This window comes from Aedes albopictus, unplaced genomic scaffold (genome assembly GCF_035046485.1).
Source record: "Aedes albopictus strain Foshan unplaced genomic scaffold, AalbF5 HiC_scaffold_188, whole genome shotgun sequence".
NCBI lineage: Eukaryota > Metazoa > Arthropoda > Insecta > Diptera > Culicidae > Aedes > Aedes albopictus.
Window position 1 is genome coordinate 21,592 of NW_026916967.1, and position 12,045 is coordinate 33,636.

At 38.0% G+C, this 12,045-nt stretch overlaps 2 protein-coding genes across 2 annotated transcripts in view; both read right to left on the minus strand.

The window, feature by feature from the left end:
• LOC109419655 (rhodanese domain-containing protein CG4456) overlaps positions 1 to 10,659 on the minus strand; it is a 29,866-nt gene extending 19,207 nt beyond the window's left edge. Inside the window, exon 1 of the mRNA XM_019693884.3 lies at positions 10,333 to 10,659. The gene's annotated coding sequence lies outside the window, so the exon portion shown is untranslated. The remainder of the gene's footprint in view (positions 1 to 10,332) is intronic.
• On the minus strand, positions 8,022 to 10,339 carry LOC109410004 (rhodanese domain-containing protein CG4456). The gene is made up of 4 exons (XM_019683539.3): positions 10,006 to 10,339; positions 9,546 to 9,737; positions 9,320 to 9,479; positions 8,022 to 9,265 (listed from the first exon to the last, which is right to left on the minus strand). The coding sequence occupies exons 1-4, from the start codon at positions 10,196 to 10,198 to the stop codon at positions 9,181 to 9,183; spliced, it is 630 nt and encodes a 209-aa protein (XP_019539084.2). The 5' UTR covers positions 10,199 to 10,339; the 3' UTR covers positions 8,022 to 9,180.
• Positions 10,660 to 12,045: the final 1,386 nt, after the last annotated feature.

A 12,045-nucleotide genomic window follows, 5' to 3' on the forward strand; every position in this document is an offset into this window, starting at 1 on the left:
GCCATCCGCCAGGTGTTGCAGAAATGCCGCGAATACAACGTGCCCACACATCACTTGTTCATCGATTTCAAATCGGCGTATGATACAATCGATCGAGAACAGCTATGGCAGATTATGCACGAATACGGATTTCCGGATAAACTGATACGATTCATCAAGGCGACGCGACGATGGAGTCCCTTTGAATCTCGCAGAGGGTTACGGCAAGGTGATGGTCTTTCGTGCTCGCTGTTCAACTTTGCGTTAGAGGGTGTAAGGAGTGTATCGTAAAGTAGTTGAAAATGTTTACAATAGCCTCAAAAATAGTTTAATACAACTTTTAAATAATTTTATTTCTGTAGATACTGTATAAATCCTTGAAAAAAGAAATGGCTTTTATGATTTTCTAAAAAATTTCTTTTAACTGGGTTTTTAACCTAGATTACTTAACGCATGTTTTTAAATTTTTGCACACCTTCTAAAAAATTTAAATTGCGAAAAAAATTCGATAATGTTCGAAAATGTTTAACTTTTTTGTGCAAATATAATAAGCTCTAGAATCCTCATGATATAGGCAAATTATTTTTTTCAAGAGAAATCTCCACCGCATTTAAGCGCAATTATTAAAAATGAAAAAAGGCCATTTTTGAGGAACCCCTTTTTTCTATACTCCTCCAAATTATGTTTACGCAAATAAAAAATATAAAAAAATGAAAAATTCGCATTTTTTTGAACAGGGTGTGTTTTTTAATTTATGGACGAGTAAGTAAGAGCAAAAAATAGAATTTTATAACGTTTTAAGATATTAAAAGCTAACTTCAAAGTTTGATCAAAAAATAGACGGTTTTTGGAGTTGACCATTTTGTAGATATAGGAGATTTTTCTATCGAAAATATGAATTTTGAAAGTCGGTGTTGGATGATATGTTATGTGTACATAACTGTTAACAAGCATCAATATTTTCCAGATTTTTTATTGTACAAATTTTACTCGCAACAGATTTTTGAAATGTTGAAAAATCTTAACAAAATTGCATTTTGTGCAGATCTTTATTTTGTGAGGTGTATTCATTTAACCATATTTTCAATAATACTAAAGATTTTCCAAATTTTTCCAAGGTGCTCTAAATTTAACTATATTGTGAAGATTTCATAGAAGAACCGAAATGAAAAGATCAACCCAGCTTCGAGATAGAACATTCTGAACATTTTCAACTACTTTCCGATACACTCCTTAATAGGGAGAGCGGGGATAAACACGAGTGGGACGATTTTCACAAAGTCCGTTCAGCTGCTTGGTTTCGCTGATGATATTGATATTATAGCTCGCAAATTTGAGACGACGGCGGAAACGTACATCCGACTAAAGAGTGAAGCCAGGCGAATCGGATCAGTCATTAATGTGTCGAAGACAAAGTACATGATAGCAAAGGGCTCCAGGGAGGATTCATCGCGCCCGCCACCCCGAATTTATATCGACGGTGATGAAATCGAGGTGGTTGAAGATTTCGTGTACTTGTGCTCACTGGTGACCGCCGACAACGACACCAGCAGATAAATTCAGAGGCGCATTGTGGCAGGAAATCGTGCTTACTTTGGACTCCACAGAACTCTACGATCGAATAAAGTTCGCCGAAACACGAAGTTAACTATTTACAAAACGCTGATTAGACCGGTCGTCCTCTATGGGCACGAAGCATGGACCCTACGTGCAGAGGACCAACGCGCTCTTGGAGTTTTCAAACGGAAGGTGTTGCGTACCATCTACGGCGGAGTGCAGATGGAAGACGGGACTTGAAGAAGGCGAATGAACCACGAGCTGCATCAGCTGCTGAGAGAACCATCCATCGTCCATACCGCGAAAATCGGGAGGCTACGGTGGGCGGGTCACGTCATCAGGATGTCGGATAGCGGAAATTTGGCGTAGTTTGTGCGGTGGTGGTTACTTATAAAAATATTTCGGTTTCTTAATTGTCGGGAAGGTATTTAAAAATTCAGTTCTAATAAGATTTAAGGTGAATCTATGCGATACGAAACGATATCGTTTACGAATTAAATCATTGCGATTTCACGTCGCTCTTTCAGAGTTTGTATATCAATAAGCATGTAGCGTGCTTTAGGTCTGCTTCAAGAAAACCTTCAAAAATTAAGTCAAGAATATCTCTAAGGATTTCTACCAAAATTTCTCCAATAGCTCAACCAGGATCCTGGAGTCCTCGAGTCTCTTATATTAATCTTTTAGGAATTCCTCCACGAATTCTCTCGGGAATATCTTTAAGGATTCTTAAAAAAGTAATCTCTAAAGCAGGGTACGCAAAATCGGATTACGTGTGATGGCAAATGCTTTGTCCTACGCAGTGCATGTTGGTAACGAACGCTTAGAAGGCGATACATATAATAAAACAAACATCGCTTGACGTGATTGACAATATTCCGGGGAGTTTTCGATGCCCGTCAACGAGTTCACAAGCATTTAGACGAAATAATACTTTGTGCAGTTAACCTAGTGGCTAAGGCTTTGGGTCGCCAATCCGGAGACGGCGGGTTCGATTCCCGTTCCGGTCGGAAACAAATTCTCGGCTCCTTGGGCATAGTTTATCATTGTACTTGCCACACAATGTACAAATTCATGCAATGGCAGGCAAAGTAAAGCCCTTCAATTAATAACTGTGGAAGTGCTCTAAGAATACTAAGTTGAAGAGAGGCAGGCCAAGTTCAAATTCGAACGTCGAGCCATAAAGAAGAAGAAGCCCAGTTACAGTTGTAAAACAATGCGAAAATCACGATGTGAACAGGACGAGACAAATATTCCTACCGTTTGTTTTGCGAACAAACTCAGGAACGATCTTTGTCATCTGCTGGCAAAAAAATAAAAATAAAATAAAGTGTTGATACTCTGCTTCACTTGAAGAGTAGCCAATAAAGATTATTGCTGTACAACAGATGAATAAGCCACTCTTAAGCTTTATTTTGAAAATTTTGGCTGAATGTGCTTATTCAGTTATTCAGTTACCATTATTACTTCGTATAGTATTCTGCGCACACTGCTGTAAAGTCTTAAGGAATTCCTCCAATGGTATTCCTTCAGGAACTCCCTTCACGTAACCTTCAGGAACTCCTCCAAGCATTTTCTCAGCATTTCCCCACAGAATCCTTCAAGAGTTTCTCCAAGAATTCCTCTAGGAGCTTCCCCAAGAATTTCTTGAGGAATTCTTCTTAAACAAACTTCAAGCATTGCCCCATGTATTGCTGACTGCACCCCAAATTGGACTGACACAATAGTGTGCACACGCCTTCAAAGTGTGATTACAGCGCAGGGATACGTCGGATCGAATTGAGGTCTTCGGTGCACTTATTCCTTGTAAATGGAGGAATAAGTGCCCCGAAGACGTCGAGACGATCCGAGGCAAATGTGCACTTTTATCACACTTTTTAGGCGTATCATAAAAAGTGTGATAGTCCAATTTGAGATGTAGTCTGCAATATTGTTTCAGTTTCCTTCAGAAATTCCTCCAATGATTCCAGCGTGAATTTCTTGGAGAGATACAGATACAATTCACTGCTTTTTTTTAAATGAAAACAGCTGCACTTCAAAGACTCGTTCCGAAATGCCTTGTATTATTCTTTTGAAATTCCTGCAATGATTCCTTGAGGAATTTTTCCAAGAAATTATTCAGGAACTTCTTCAAAGGATCCTTCATGAATTTCCAGAAGTATTCTTCTGGAAATTGACCCACTCTTTTAGAAATTGTTTAAAAAAAATTGTTCAATAATTTATTATAGGATGCTTTTTGAAATTACTCCAATGATTCTTTCAGTAAATCTTTGAAGGGTTTCTTCAGGAATTTCTCCAGAGATTTTTTAGAAATTTTTTCATGGAATGTTTAGGCAAATTATTCCAAGGATTTTATAAGGAACTCTGAAAGGCCGGAAGCAGGGAGTGCCCCCAAGAATTTCTTTACTAGATTCAGTTAAGATTCCCTTCAGGAATTCCACCAGATTTCGTAGAGAACTCCTGCAAAGATACATTCTGCAATTCCTCCTAGGATTGCTCCAGGATTTCTTCCAAAGTTTTTTTTAGGGAGTTCCTCATGAGATCTTCTTAGGAATTCTTCCAAGGACTACTGCAATAATTCCTTCAGAAACTCTTCCACTCCTTCAACTCCTCTTTCCTAAGTCAGACATTTGCCCAAACATTCCTTCGTGCATTTCTCCGAGCATTCCTTTTGGAATTACAACTTTCGTTCGTTGCACTATAAGCTGAGTTTTCAGCCGTCAAATAATCTCGAACAATAGAGAGTCAGGGCTACCAACCTCGACAAATCGAGGTTTACGTCAAAAAGTGACGATTGACTTCGTTTTAACTGGGATACAGCCCCCTTAACGGGCGCCCAGTCTTCAACGATTTATCCAGAAATTCTTTTAAAAATTCTTCCAGATTAGTTCATACATTTTTATAAAAAAAAGTTTAGGATTTTTTTAAGGATTCCTCCAAGAATTTATTCAAGCATTCTTTCTAAGGTGCATTTCGGAATTTATCTAATGGTTGCTTCAGAAATTTCTTCAAAGATTTCACTTTGCCATCATATTTAGTGTCATATACGACTTTTATCAGCTGGGAAACAAGGGACAACTTCGAGTTGGTAAACATTACAGGGTGCGGCAGGAAAAAATGCGAAAATTTCAAGGCGCTATCACACGCTGAATATGTGATATATATGGCTCTTTTTTCATGACAGTGTATCAGTCAACGTCTATATTCTACCACTACAAAAGAAAAATGAACATATTTGATTTTTACCATGTGATAATGTAACCCTGAAAAGTTTATATCAATAAACTGCACGCCCAATGGTCATAAGACAAAATGGCTAAAATAGTAAAAAAATTAGCTTCAATTCGATGAAAACCCAGGCCATACTAATACAGAGCCATGTATTTTCACATACCAGATGAAATAAAAACATATATATGATGATATTGTAGAGAAAATTAAAAATCATGTTTTATCAGATATGAAATTTAGCGACCTGTGAACTATTCAGTGGTTTGAATATTTTGATTGTCTTCAGCCTCAGGCACAGTCTTGTAAACATTTTAAAATATTTTTTTTATAAAATTAGCCTGTTAGAGAACATGGAATGTAGAAACATAGATTGGTTAACTTCAAATGGACGAACGTGAGGTTTAAAGTTAAAAACAAACTCTTTCCACGGTGTGTCTGGTAGAACAAAATTATTTAAAAAAAAATCCGTATCGCTAAAACACCCACCAAACGAAAGCTGAAGGTCACCTCTTTCATTTGAGGCTAAAACAAGAAAGTTCTATCGGCGGTCCTAGAACAATATTTTTTTTTCAAAAACTTATTACTGTAAGACTTGCATTTTTAGGTTGAAAGAGTGTAACCTAATGGGCTCGTATGAAGTCGCTCATTAGTAATGCATAATATTAAAAGAGTAAACGGGTAAAAACATATTCAAAATTTTCCATACAAAAAGTTGCCCAGACAAGAGTAAAAAATATTTAAGGGAGTTGTAATAGAATTTTACCAGTATTTAGGTATGTAGGTATGGTTAACATCTTCTTCTTATTGATATTGACATGTGGAAGAAGTTATTTCGACTGCCATTCTCCTCACGATATAGAAGTTGGTATTATCCCACGAGAATATATCACAATTAGTCATTTAAAGTTTATTCGTTCAATGATGAGATCATATCCTTTAGAATTACTCTCTTCAAGTATAAATATAATTTGAATCTTCTACGCGGAGTATCGATATTTGCTGTAATTGTGAAATATGTAGTGCTACAAGAACTACAGTTTCTCCTTAATTAAAGTTTGTCTTGTGTGGATACCTAGCACTACTACCGATGATGCAAAAAGATAGTGCTCGTTGCAGTTCTGCTAAAGATGCTTAAGGGAGATATAATGTTTGCATTGAAAATGTAATCACTGTACTCCGTTGCTGTATCCTGCATCAATATAGTGAATACATTTTTAATACGAAAATATCAGTTTTGGATGAGATAATCGCTTTTGATTTTTCAACAATGACGATTATGTTAATGACGATCTTGAGAACAAAAATTCTCGAATTAGGGAATCGAGCCACTTGGGCGGTGGCTTCTATTTTCGTCTGTTTTCCGCTATAACTCGGTCAAATTTGAACCAATTGACACAATTTTTGGAATACGGTATACCTATCTATAGTATCTACCCGTGTACAAAGTTTCAAGTCAATTGATTCAAAATTGACTGAGTTATAGTGGAAAACAGACGAATATAGAAGCCACCGCCCAAGTGGCTCGATACCCTACAATTAGAATATTATGAAAAAGTACCTATTTCACCAATACACTAAATAAAACAACGCAATTTTCAAATTATGTATTGTGACCCACCTGCCCCATAAGAAATACACGCGTTTTAAAGATATGATTCCAGAAAATGTCGAGTTGCGGTCATCTTAGGATTCTGGAAAGTGTATGTCGTCTTGTAATTAATTGTAGTATCTTATCATGCCCTAACATCGTAAACTCAAGGATGTTTATCACTTGAAACAGCTCTGTCAAATAAATTGGCAATGTTTCTTAATTTTTCAAACGGTTTATCTTCGCATTTTGTTACGAAATGTAATCAGTGGAATTCCAAATATTTAAGCCATGGTTAACAAAATGTCAATGATTAAATATTGCATTGGCCCGGTGCACGATAAAAAGGACTTGTGTCTTAAACGTTGCCTAGAGATTTGTAGAACTTGTTTATTATGTAAAAGCATCAATATCATGTTCAGTTTGCAGTATTAACCAATTCATGGTATTTGGAATACACAGCCATTCCTTTATATCACAGACAAGAAAACGTAATTCTTAGAGAAAATTCATTACATTTTTTAACACGCTTCCACCTCTTGGCAGAACCACGCGGGACACTGTCGGCCATGATGGATTGCGATTTGACATTTGCCTAACACGCACATTACTATACATATCACCTGTAAGTTTCGTTTGTATCATTTAGCAACGTGTACACTCGCAAACGTCAAAGCAATCGAACATTAGCACCTCTGGTGAAAGGATCGCGGAAATCAAACGAAATTGAATTCATCGTTAAGTGCATGTGCCAAGCCCTATCGAAGAGTCTGCTTCTTCTTCTTTATGGCTCGACGTCCCCACTGGGACTTGGCCTGCCTCGCTTCATCTTAGTGTTCTTTGAGCACTTCCACAGTTATTAATTGAAGGGCTTTCTTTGCCTACCATTGCATGAATTTGTATATTGTGAGGCAAGGACAATGATACACTATGCTCAGGGAGTCGAGAAAATTTCCCTGACCGGAACGGGAATCGAACCCGCCGTCTCCGGATTGGCGATCCATAGCCTTAACCACTAGGCTAACTGGAGACCCTATTGAAGAGTGTTACGTCTGTTTGTCTGTACTTATATCCTGCATTGCTCAATAGAGCAAATAATAAAATTCGTTAAATAATTTTATGCAATTCAGTGTCATAATTTCTATTTTATACTACTCATTTCAATATCATAATGACCAACTTTTCCGTACCAGTTCATAATGCAACTGAAATGAGTTGCATAATGGAAAATAGTTGCATAATGTTCATAATGCAACTCATTTGAGTTGCATTATGAACATTATGCAACTTAAATGAGTTGCATTATGAAAAAAACATTGCATAAAATTTTGTATGGGACTCGTTGCAATCTTCATACAAATGGCTCAACTTTGGTTCTGCAGAACTCTTAGATATCCCAACAAAACAACAATTATTTTTACTCATGTGAAAGAACTACTCTTTATCTTTCGATTTCTTGCTTTGACTACCTAGATGCAAAACTGTTACCGCTCAACAGCACAATTGTGCTGGTTCGTCACGAAAGGGATATACAAAAACAGAAACAAAAAAACCGAATGAAATATAATGAACACGAAGTATAAAAATGGTATACTTAATATATGAAGCTAGCAAAATACTTGATCTTGATCAATCATATAGGGAGAGTGTTATTAAGAACATTGGCATCTATAGTTATTTAACTTATTTTTATTTAAATGCAGAGTAATTGTTACATTTGGTAGGCGAATATATGGCCTATTTATAACAACTGTTGTACAAGCCCTTCGTAGGTGTATTTAACTTTACAAATAGTTGGAGTTAATGATGAAAAGAGAAGATGTAACATTTCCTGAGTATAAAACCTGCAACTTTTATATATTACGCAATTAAAAAAACTTCGGCAGTATCGGATGCATTGCCATGATTGATATTTAGCATTATCTTTCATTTTTCGCCTACAATGACTCAGGTACCTACGACAAGTAGACATGAATATACGTATTTGTTATTGATCTCAGCGCAGAGTGGATCTAGGAACTGTGCCCCTGTTACTTATCGTGCATAGCGCCACACACTATTTTTATTTCGCTGGAAACCAGCAATATTTTGCTGGTTTTTGACAAGCTGTAAAACCAGTAATCCAACCAGCAAAATAATTCTTGCTGAGTTTTCAGCAATGCGTTTTGACAGCTTGTTTTGCTGATCGTTCAGCAATTTTGTCCGAGGTAGAGTCCAACCGGATTTTTTTCCTTTTTTCTTTTGAAACAAACATTGATAAAAAATGTTCTTTATATCTAGATTTCCGTGTTTCTTTACAACAAACAGAAAGAAGGCTCACCGAAGAAGTGGCGCATTGAATCTTAATGGTAAATACGATGAAATTTTTAACTTTTTTGGGGGAATTCTCAGGTCCTTCTGCTTGCGAAGTGTTTCGGACAAAGGTGCGCAAAAAGTGACCATGAATATGTTAAGTGTTTGACAGCACTTTTGCTGGTGTTTCAGCAGTGTCTTATTTTGCTGGCTCTTCAGTTATCATTGCTGCATTTACGGCAACCTATAGTTTGCTGATACCCTTCCAGCAATTTATTTTGCTGGATGGAAAAATCGAAATTTGGTGTGCACCCTTCTTTGGAGCCCAGCGTGAACAAATATTGTTAACCTTTTTAAAAAACGGAAGCAATGCCGTTCCTCTAAAAATAGATATAGATCACAACATTGAAGAAGACACCGCTTGTCGCGTAAAAGGGCGCTAATTCCGCCGTAGGAGACTTGTTTATTACGTTTCCATCATCATCATCATCATCAACATCATGCACACACAAATAAAAACTAGTAGGAGTAGTATATCAGTAGAATTTGTTTTCAGCCGGTTCCTGCGGAAGGCCATTCTTCTCGGCGTAGTCCAGCCAGGAGCCGACATAGTTCTTGACACTGAAAGTAAAGGGGACGTTAGAATAGGTTGGTCCGCTGGATGAGGTCTATTACTTTGTGAATCCGAGTGTGTCGGCAATGTAGGCAGCATTGCCAGCTCGAATTCCCGATCGACAGCTGAAGATGATCGGAGAGTCGTAACTGGGCTTCGGCCGACCGTACTTGGTCTCGAACTGCTTGGGGTCCAGTTTCAGTTCCTCTTCGACGATGTCGACTGAAGTGGTAAGAATGATTAATTGTAGTCGCGGATTTTTGTATCTCCACAACAAGGATAACATACGTGGAATATTGATGCTGGTCGGAATGGTTCCAGTGCCGGCCAGCTCGTCCGGTCGGCGTACGTCGATGAGCAACACTTCCGGATGGTTTGGTAGATCGACGATTTCATCGTAGGTGGCGACCTGACGAAGATCGATGCAGTTCGGATCGTACTTGTTCTCCGGGCATTGCTCACTGTAGCAACGGTGGGTTCCTACGATTAGAACACTCGTCAGCGAAATTTGCAGTAATCGCAAATGCTTTATCATTTTATGGTTTTTTTTTTCAAGCAAGATTCACTGCTTGACGTGGAAGATTACGTGCAACTGTGCAGAAAGGGTGGAGTTCACCAAGATTTTATGCAGTGATCTTTCTCGCGGTATTGGTGCAAATTCGGGGGAATCTAACCGGTTTTAGTTTTGCACAGTTTCATTCCACGCCTTTGGATAATTTTTATAGCCATTTTTCGCATTCCTACTTACCTCGAAGTTCCAAAGGATAACCTTGAAATTTATCACTACTGCGAATACTGTGATGGTGATAGGAGGAGGCACTGACGATCGGCGCCACTTTGCCAACTGCGACATTGTACGAACGGACATTTCCAGCGCTCTGGACCATACGGGACCCGGCGCGGACGCGATGAGCCGCAATTCTCAGACAGTTTAGACTCATTTTGAACTCGGTAAGGAGGATGCAAATGGATCGAAACAAAATGGTATGCGGGAACGACTAGCTTCGATGACTGCGACTGATAAACTGGGTTGCGCCCGAATTTCGACACACGAGATACAGTGATGATTATTTACCTTTTTTCCTAATACGAGAAGACCGGCGACGACGGTGCGGTGGCTACGTGATGTGTTAGTTAGAAGAATCGGTTATGCAATTCGCACTCTCACTGTAGTATAGAACACGATATGCCCGGTAGTAAAACAGGAATCTTCGAAGGAGTGGGGATTTTTGCTTTGTTTGTGGAGGAGGTTGTTCAACCGAGGTATAGTGAACTTCTGGCAAATATGATGGAGGAAAAATACGCGGGCCTTGGATGTGGGCAGCGATTTTCTGGTTCACTTTTTGAAAACACGATACACGCTCTAGCAGTAACTGCGTCTCTGTTTGTATGGCGGCTATAGTTCAATACATGTATGTTTAGCGAGAAGTTGAGATGGTGAAGTTCTGGTAGAGTTAGAGAGAGCGCGAGCTTTCATTAACTTGCTCTAAAAAAGCTCAGTAAGCTGTAGAACGACCAGCTTCTATAAAGTTTGGAATCGTCATCATCATCATCATGATTGTTTTGGTTTTTTAACATATTTTTAGGATTCAAATCACGATAGATATAGACTAATTTTCACAAAGCAATTTGAAGACATTTGAATTATTTTTTTGTCATCCGACTCGTTAGTTTTTCTTCAGTTGGATCCGACAGGACTGTCATGATCGGTTTCAATTTGCATTTGTGATTATCTATGACTCGATTTCGATTCTAGATGTTCAGTAACTTGCTTTTTTGCTATTTCTCATCGTAATAGGCTGTTTTACCCCACTCAAATCTGCCAGGAAAAGGCCTACTTTCCCACACCAAATTGAAAGTTCTGTAATGGTTCATAACAGCACTGATTTGCGTTGCGTAATGAACCATTACAGCACTGTTTTCAGTTTTGATCAACTTCTTGATGCTTTCTGGACGCAGTTTTGAAAAAATATGACAACTGCACAGCATAACCTGTTATGATCAGATTTTCTTAAATATAGCCATGAACATCAGTGTGTAGTTTGATGCAAAAGTTTTTCTACACGCAAAACAAGAAAAGCTACCAAAAATTGAGATATGCCTTTTCTACCAATTTATGTATTAAAAACGTACAGAAAATGTGTTAAATCATAATCCATTCGTTGTATTAAGATGCGCTACACGGTTCCATAGCTTCCATACCACTACACACAAACACCTCCATTCAAACCCGAGAAGTTGAACCGGGTTGCGTCTAAAAATAACTTTCGCTTCGCTGCTGAGCTTCGCGTCCTATTGTCTACATGGAATTTTCCACTTGCAAACAGCAACTTGCTGGATGCGGCCCGTGATGCGGCCTTTTCAGTGCACAATGGGTCTAGAGTCGTATTTACGAAGACAAAAATGTTTCTGCCAAGTTCTGTCATTTCTTTTTGTTTTCATTATTGTGAAATGATTACGGTCAATCAAGTGTGGCTTATCCAAAAATCTGCTGATTAATTATTCTCTATACAATATCAGAATGTTTTACAAAGTTATAGCAAATTTTCAAAAATAAAACATTTGATTGATTTGATTGATTTGATAAAGAGACTTTCAGCCCTTGGATAAAACATTCGAATCATTAGAACTTTTCGAAAAGTTTTCAATAAATTGCAACTTTTTTGCCTTTGGTCATATTTTAGTCGAGTCCAACGATACATGAAGACCAATACATTAGTCACAAACTTTCAAAATTTAATTTCATTCGGTTCGCTTAGTCCTAAGGTACAGTAATTTGATAAACGGA

What these genes read in the sequence shown, in the direction of transcription:
- LOC109410004 (XM_019683539.3), bottom strand. Translation starts at nt 10,198, where the DNA reads ATGAGTCTAAACTGTCTGAGAATTGCGGCTCATCGCGTCCGCGCCGGG. An exon ending in TTATCCTTTGGAACTTCGAG is followed by an intron (nt 9,738 to 10,005) that starts GTAAGTAGGAAT and finishes TTCTAATCGTAG; the next exon opens with GAACCCACCGTTGCTACAGT. An exon ending in GACCAGCATCAATATTCCAC is followed by an intron (nt 9,480 to 9,545) that starts GTATGTTATCCT and finishes TTACCACTTCAG; the next exon opens with TCGACATCGTCGAAGAGGAA.